The sequence below is a fragment of the Mastacembelus armatus genome, chromosome 3 (assembly GCF_900324485.2).
Source record: "Mastacembelus armatus chromosome 3, fMasArm1.2, whole genome shotgun sequence".
Taxonomy (NCBI): domain Eukaryota; kingdom Metazoa; phylum Chordata; class Actinopteri; order Synbranchiformes; family Mastacembelidae; genus Mastacembelus; species Mastacembelus armatus.
This window is the reverse complement of record NC_046635.1, coordinates 27,401,841-27,409,389: the sequence shown is the minus strand read 5'-3', so window position 1 is coordinate 27,409,389 and position 7,549 is coordinate 27,401,841. Positions and strand designations below refer to the sequence as shown.

The 7,549-nt window shown below is 39.1% G+C and overlaps 1 protein-coding gene across 1 annotated transcript; it reads left to right on the top strand.

The window, feature by feature from the left end:
* The first annotated feature begins 186 nt into the window (after window positions 1–186).
* stard5 (StAR related lipid transfer domain containing 5) lies at window positions 187–5,058 on the top strand. Its single transcript, XM_026293894.1, has 7 exons — window positions 187–285; window positions 404–624; window positions 1,380–1,429; window positions 1,791–1,923; window positions 2,183–2,300; window positions 3,987–4,080; window positions 4,234–5,058. Exons 2-7 carry the CDS (start codon window positions 535–537, stop codon window positions 4,382–4,384), a joined length of 636 nt encoding a protein of 211 aa, XP_026149679.1. The 5' UTR covers window positions 187–285; window positions 404–534; the 3' UTR covers window positions 4,385–5,058.
* Window positions 5,059–7,549: the final 2,491 nt, after the last annotated feature.

The following is a 7,549-nucleotide window of genomic DNA, read 5'->3' as shown; positions in this document are numbered from 1 at the left end:
TCAACATAAAACACGAAAAAGAAAATCAGTGCTTCACTGTTTAAGAACCATTAATAAAATGCTCGAATAAATCACTGAATGCTATTGAAAATGTACGAACAGTGTGTATACTGAAAACTATAGCACTTTTTTTTTTATCACGGACGCCTAAATTTTTGAAAGTATGTTTTCTTTTGAAGGCTATAACCGGAAGTCATTTTGTTCCGGATGATTATACACCTGTGTTAGGTTTTTATCGTATTTTAAAGAACTAGCTCACCTACTTTGTTCATGCCAGAGCCAAAGGTGATTCACAGTTATTAATATTTTACAGCTGTGGGGATTTTTTTTCTATTTCTCTCCGAGCTAGCTAGCTAGCTAGCTGGCTAACGTGTGTGTGTGTGTGTGTTCATTTTGTCTGAAGTCACTGACACAGTCCAGCTGCCGACTTTGACTTTCTGCTGAACTGAGACATAACAGCTGCTTGAACGACCAGTAAGGTAACGTTAGTGGAAAGTCAGCTAGGTCTACGGGATAACCTTCACCTTTACGGTCATGGATTATGAAAATAAAGCCAAGGCAGTGGCTGCCTGCTTGCTGAGCTACAAGACTGACGTGTCCGGATGGAAGGTCTGCAAGAAATCGGTAAATATTTGTTGTTATCATGTGATATCACAAACTGTACGGTCTTACTCCGCTTGCCCGGGGCATGCTGTGCTCTGGTGTAGAAAACCAACGGAGAGATGATTTGACATAAGCAGGTATTTGTGACTTGTGTGGCCTTGCTCACCTGACACAGGTGGTCGGGGATAATAAACCTGAGACTTCTACTGTTCAGTTTGGAAGCATCACACAAACACAAGTGTAAAAATAGGATTAGATCACACGTCTTTGATCCACTGACGGGAAAATACAGCAGCAAAATAATAAAATAAATAAGAACATAGTAAGATAAGGTGTAGAAAAACAACATTTTGCCTGCGTTATTTTCTCTGAAATGGTGCTGGTAGTATTACAGAAATAGCTTATATCTATAGTTTTGTTTAAAGCCATGTTATTTGGTGTTTCACAGCAGTGTGGCACAGACCGGTGCATATCCAGACACATATGACTGCTGCATTTTCTTATTCTTCTTAAAGATGACAATAATTGTGTTTTGTATGCAATTAATTTGACCAACAAAAATATCAATATAGTTACTTCTTCAACATGTACCAGGGTTATTTGTTGTCCTGAGTACATGTTAACATGTACTCAGGACAACAAATAATAAGCAAGTGCAATTCAAAAATGTTACAGTTTTGAAATACTCTGTAGTTTGTCAGAGAAAACAGCATGTTTCAGTCATTACACAGAGACCAATGTTGCTCACTGTGAATTTACTGTTTTGTTTTTTGCAGAATGACATGGTCGTGTCCTGGCGTCCCTCATCGGAGTTCCCTGGGAATGTGTGAGAAACATCAACTCTTTATGCTAAGATGCATTGCGTTTGCATTTGCAGTGTCATGAGTTTGTGTCAGGACAGATGAGGCTGCACATTATAGTAAAATGAGACTTTAATTTTCCTTTATGATATTTTTTCATAATCGGCTTGTGTAATATTATGTTTAAGTAAGGCATGGCCAAAAAAAATCAACAAATTGTTATCATTAAGGCTTAAAGTGTGGTGTGTGAAGTAGAAGAAACTTAATGTTAATCTGTGCGCAGGGTTTTAATCATTTGCCTATTTAGGAGTGTATGAATCTTACGCACAGCAGAGTCGCACCTCAATAATGTGCTCTCTTTACTGTGTCCTGTCACTTCGTCTGCAGTTACAAGGGGGAGGGAATTGTCAGTGGCAGCATGAAGAAGGTATGGGAGTGCCTTAAACCAGTACCCAATGGGTTCAGAGTCAAGTGGGACAGCAATGTCAAAAGGTTTGAGCTTTTGGAACAAATCACGGAGGTGGGTATCCTTGTCATCTAATGAGAGGATGTTTCCTTATGATCATTCTGATAGCTGTAACTTTGAACTGCAGTGCAGAAAAAGCTATTGATAATGGAGGACAAGATGCAAACAACTGGGCTATTTTTAAAAGTAAAATTGTGCCCTGTGCCCCAGCTTTAACTGCTAACATGTGATACCAGAGGTGATATTCATTTTTGTTTTTGCTTTATTCGACTCAGTCTTTGAGTTCTGTCCCTTGTCTCCCACTCTTGTGCAGGACATCTCTATCTGCCGAACAGTCACGCCCTCAGCAGCTATGGGTATCATAGCTCCACGAGATTTTGTAGATGTTGTTTTAGTTAACAAATATGAAGATGGCACCATTTCATCAAATGGTGTGTATTGACTCATTCCTGTCTCCTCTCTTTCCTCTACCTACGTCTTTTGTGCTTTATAAGATTTATTGTGTTATGGAGTAGGGGCTGCACTGTTTTACCTGCAGGAGGGATTTGGATTAAAGCTTTTTGAGTGTTTACTATACTGAGGACACACTGCAGGTCTGAACAGATTAAATAGATTAAACATCGCTCTTAGTGTCAGTTTTCAACAACTAAGATTTAAGTTCAGTCAAATATGTCAGAAGAAACTGTTAAGAAACTAATGGGAAGGAAATGAAACCTAACCCTTGTTTTCATTGCAGGAATCTAGTTCAAGTTTTGGTTTCCCCAACAATGTGGATCCTACATCTTGATGGAGGATAGAGGAGGATTTATTACAGGACTGTTGGATTAGCATGACTTAGTTTTAGCAAGATCTACATAATGAACTGACAATGGATTCTGTTTATTTATATTTTAATTCACATAACAGATCCATGTGAACAAGGCAGTGATATACACTAATCATTTTGTAAACACGATTTAATCTAAATTATTGACATATACCTTTTACAGTTGTGTTTATAACTTTAAATACCCCTGTAATACTGGCCATTTTTAAAAACTATAAGTGACCACAGAGGAAATTCTTCTTTATAGGTAAAGTGGTCAGATGGTATCTTTAATAATTGCAGCTGTCATTATGACTTTAAAAGTGCAGACACAGCTTCTCCATGTGCCGTTATATTTTACAAAAAATTGCCAGTAATTCTAAAATTGTGCCAGGAAGGGCTGTGTAAATTTATGAGCACAACCGTAAAACAGCTGAACACACTCATGGCATTTTCTCTACAGCAGAAATGAAATATTATTCAGAAAGTTTATCCCAACACTGTTGCAGAAGTTCCCAACAATGCGTTGCACTTGTAGGCTGCTTTTCTTTCACCATTCTTTCCATGTCATCCCAAACCAGTTCAGTTCGGTTTAAATCTGGAGATTGTGCTGTTATGGCTCTGGGACTGCCAGACTCTTCCTTTGTGTCTTTTGATGGTGTAGGAAACTGTACTCACTGGCACATTGGCTTTGTTTGCAATATCCCTAAAGGAAAGACCTACACATTTACAGTGAAGATGGTCTGTCTTCCTTTATTAATTGTCTTTTTCTCTTCATTATGAGAGTGATGTACTACTTGCTGCAAAACAGTACTGTTCCAATATTGTAAGCGGATGTAGGAACAGTCTGTTTCAGCACTGCTTTTATACAGACACAGGGTTATTAACAAAAGTTGGACTACCTGTAGGAATAATTAGCATCAACCTTCAAAGCTTCATTTACTCTCATTGCTGTAGAACAGATGTAAATTGTTAGCCCATTTGTTCTAAAGTACATTGTTTTTCAGTTTTTGGTAAGCTAAAGTTTTTTTTCACCCCCCTATCAGGTTACTGTTTACTTTGCAGTTTACTTTGTACCTTTTCAGGTTATTCACTGAACTTGAACAGCTTAAATTTCAGTAAAAAAAATGTAACTAAATCAAATGCTCACTCAATATATTGTTTCCCATAAAAACAATATATTGAGTTTTGCAATGGATTACACTTTATAATCTGTTGACTGACTCTGCAGTAGAGCTCATATACACACAAAAACAGCCCACACAAGATCAGAGATATAATGTGAATGTGTGTTTTGTGTCATGTCAAACAGCCATCAATGTGATTCACCAGGATTGTCCCCCCCAGCCTGGCTATGTGAGAGGATTCAACCATTCATGTGGTTGCATCTGTGTCCCCATCTCAGGGTGAGTACACTAACACACAAATACACACTGAACAAGTAGAACATGTTTGCACACGATATGCAGTTTAAGTTCATCTTCACTGTGTTACGTTTGCTTTTTTTTGCTCTGTTTTATGTTAAAGTTTCTGTTCTGTATTTGTTCCTCTTTTTCCAGAGAGCCCAACAAAACCCAGGTGTTCACTTTCTTTCATACAGACCTGGGTGGCTTACTTCCTCGCTCTGTGGTCGACTCGTTCTTCCCCACCAGCATGGCTGAGTTCTACAGCAACATGGCCAAGGCTATTAAATCTCTCAAGGACCTTTGACAAGAGATATGAAACCTAGCTTCAAACCTGAGGCCTGCTGAGTGGTCAGTCAGTCATCACACTCAGCACACTGAGATAATCCAACCGTCACTTAGTCTGAATAGATCTATTCCATGTTTTATATTATACATTCCTGTATTACTCTGTTACTGCAATAGGATTCCAGTGAACCTTCAACATTCGCCCTCCTTACCTGAAAACAGTTTACACCCTGAAAAATGCCAAAATCAGGACGAGTCCTTGCATTTTGGCATTTTAAATTCTGATCCCTTTACATTTTCATCTGTGGGAGAAATGTATTTCCCCTGATCTAATGCTAGCTTATAGAGGCTAATAGATTTAAATTTTTATTTGTACATGTGCTAAATGTGCAGAATTTCTTACCTTTTAACAGAATAATGTGGCCCTTGTCATTTCCTTTTCATCTAGTTGCACATTTCAGTGTGTGCAGTAAGCATGCATGTTGCATGAACCTTATTTACCATATTTTGGTATCTGCCTAATGGTTTAGAGTACTTCCTCATACCTCATAGTTGTTTGCGTGCTTAAGGTGTCATAGTTTTACTCATCTCACTTCACATGTCTTATCACTACACTGAAGCACATGTGGGATGAGATACAGTGGGTACGGAAAGTATTCAGACCCCTTTAAATTTTTCACTCTTTGTGTCATTGCAGCCATTTCCCAAAATCAAAAAAGTTCATTTTATTTCTCATTACTGTACACTCAGCACCCCATCTTGACAGAAAAAAACAGAAATGTAGAAATTTTTGCAAATTTATTAAAAAAGAAAAACTGAAATATCACATGGTCATAAGTATTCAGACCCTGTGCTCAGTATTGAGTAGAAGCACCCTTTTGAGCTAGTACAGCCATGAGTCTTCTTGGGAATGATGCAACAAGTTTTTTCACACCTGGATTTGGGGATCCTCTGCCATTCTTCCTTGCAGATCCTCTCCAGTTCTGTCAGGTTGGATGGTGAACGTTGGTGGACAGCCATTTTCAGGTCTCTCCAGAGATGCTCAATTGGGTTTAGGTCAGGGCTCTGGTGGGGCCAGTTAAGAACGGTCACAGAGTTGTTCCGAAGCCACTCCTTTGTTATTTTAGCTGTGTGCTTAGGTTCACTGTCCTGTTGAAAGGTGAACCTTCGGCCCAGTCTGAGGTCCTGGGCACTCTGGAAGAGGTTTTCTTCCAGGATATCTCTGTACTTAGCCACATTCATCTTTCCTTCAATTGCAACCAGTCGTCCTGTCCCTGCAGCTGAAAAACACCCCCACAACATGATGCTCCCACCACCATGTTTCACTGTAGGGATTGTATTGGGCAGGTGATGAGCAGTGCCTGGTTTTCTCCACACATACCGCTTAGAATTAACGCCAAAAAGTTCAATCTTGATCTCATCAGACCAGAGAATCTTATTTCTCATAGTCTGGGAGTCCTTCATGTGTTTTTTGGCAAACTCTATGCGGGCTTTCATGTGTCTTGCACTGAGGAGAGGCTTCCGTCGGGCCACTCTGCCATAAAGCCCCGACTGGTGGAGGGCTGCAGTGATAGTTGACTTTGTGGAACTTTCTCCCATCTCCCTACTGCATCTCTGGAGCTCAGCCACAGTGATCTTTGGGTTCTTCTTTACCTCTCTCACCAAGGCTCTTCTTCCATGATTGCTCAGTTGGGCTGGACGGCCAGGTCTAGGAAGAGTTCTGGTAGTCCCAAACTTTTTCCATTTGAGGATTATGGAGGCCACTGGGCTCTTAGGAACCTTGAGTGCTGCAGAAATTCTTTTGTAACCTTGGCCAGATCTGTGCTTTGCCACAGTTCTGTCTCTGAGCTCCTTGAGCAGTTCCTTCGACCTCATGATTCTCATTTGCTCTGACATGCACTGTGAGCTGTAAGGTCTTATATAGACAGGCGTTTGCCTGTCCAAATCAAGTCCAATCAGTTTAATTAAACACAGCTGGACTCCAATGAAGGAGCAGAACCATCTCAAGGAGGATCAGAAGAAATGGACAGCATGTGAGTTAAATATGAGTGTCACTGCAAAGGGTCTGAATACTTATGACCATGTGATATTTCAGTTTTTCTTTTTTAATAAATTTGCAAAAATTTCTACATTTCTGTTTTTTTCTGTCAAGATGGGGTGCTGAGTGTACATTAATGAGAAATAAAATGAACTTTTCTGATTTTGGCAAGTGGCTGTAATGACACAAAAAGTGAAAAATTTAAAGGGGTCTGAATACTTTCCGTACCCACTGTAGGTGGACTTTTTTAAACAGGGCAGACATCTTTTTAAAAGAATGCCTGGAGTAGGACATGTTAAGTGCTGCCCAGAAACATGTTTTGTCTTTACCGTTTCTCATGGTATTGGCTTTTGAAGTATGTTTCCCTTTGTTTTTCACCATATACTGTATACTCTCTGAATACCCTCATGCTGATTTCATGTTAGAGCCAAGTCAGCCACCTGCTGTTTGTCTTACAGGCTGAACATAGTGACAGTGTATTTGAGCTAACTTTTCTCACAAATTTGATTAAACACGTGACTGGAATTTTCAGGCTCTCTGCTAGACCTTTTAAAATTCAAGAGATGCATTGTGAACAAATGTGAAGCACTCATTTTAAGATACAGTAAGATAAAATTATTATTATTATTAACACACACTGCCTGGATGTGTGAACTAATTCAGGATGTAACTAATATTTGTCTAGTTTCAGTCGCTGATAGGAAAAATTAATTACTGGAAACATTTACGTCACTGTCACACTGTGTGTCTCATAAGTCCACCTCACTGTCAGCACTTTAAAGTTAATCAGATTTCCATATGGTGAAAAAAAAATGGGAAATGAGTGAAAAATCAAAATGTTTACACATTCATCATAACTTCAGTCACAAATGTTAAACTTTTCTCCCCCCTCTAAAGTGGATTATATATTTCTACTCTACAATATGAGCCGCTAAGCAGCACAACTTATACTCAAAGCCACACATGTTGCAGAGACTGTGTAAGTAGTTAGCTAGATGTCTAGGTAGCTGTTACTGCACCTAATTCATTTTTCTCATCTCAAAGAAAAAAATGGATGGACAAACGTCGACTAATTTCTTAGAGTATTTCTTTATAGAGTACATATTCAATTTAGGTTTATTTAGGGTTCTGCGGACAAACACTGTT

What these genes read in the sequence shown, in the direction of transcription:
- stard5 (XM_026293894.1), top strand. Translation starts at nt 535, where the DNA reads ATGGATTATGAAAATAAAGCCAAGGCAGTGGCTGCCTGCTTGCTGAGC. An exon ending in TCGGAGTTCCCTGGGAATGT is followed by an intron (nt 1,430 to 1,790) that starts GTGAGAAACATC and finishes CTTCGTCTGCAG; the next exon opens with TTACAAGGGGGAGGGAATTG. An exon ending in TGGCACCATTTCATCAAATG is followed by an intron (nt 2,301 to 3,986) that starts GTGTGTATTGAC and finishes CATGTCAAACAG; the next exon opens with CCATCAATGTGATTCACCAG.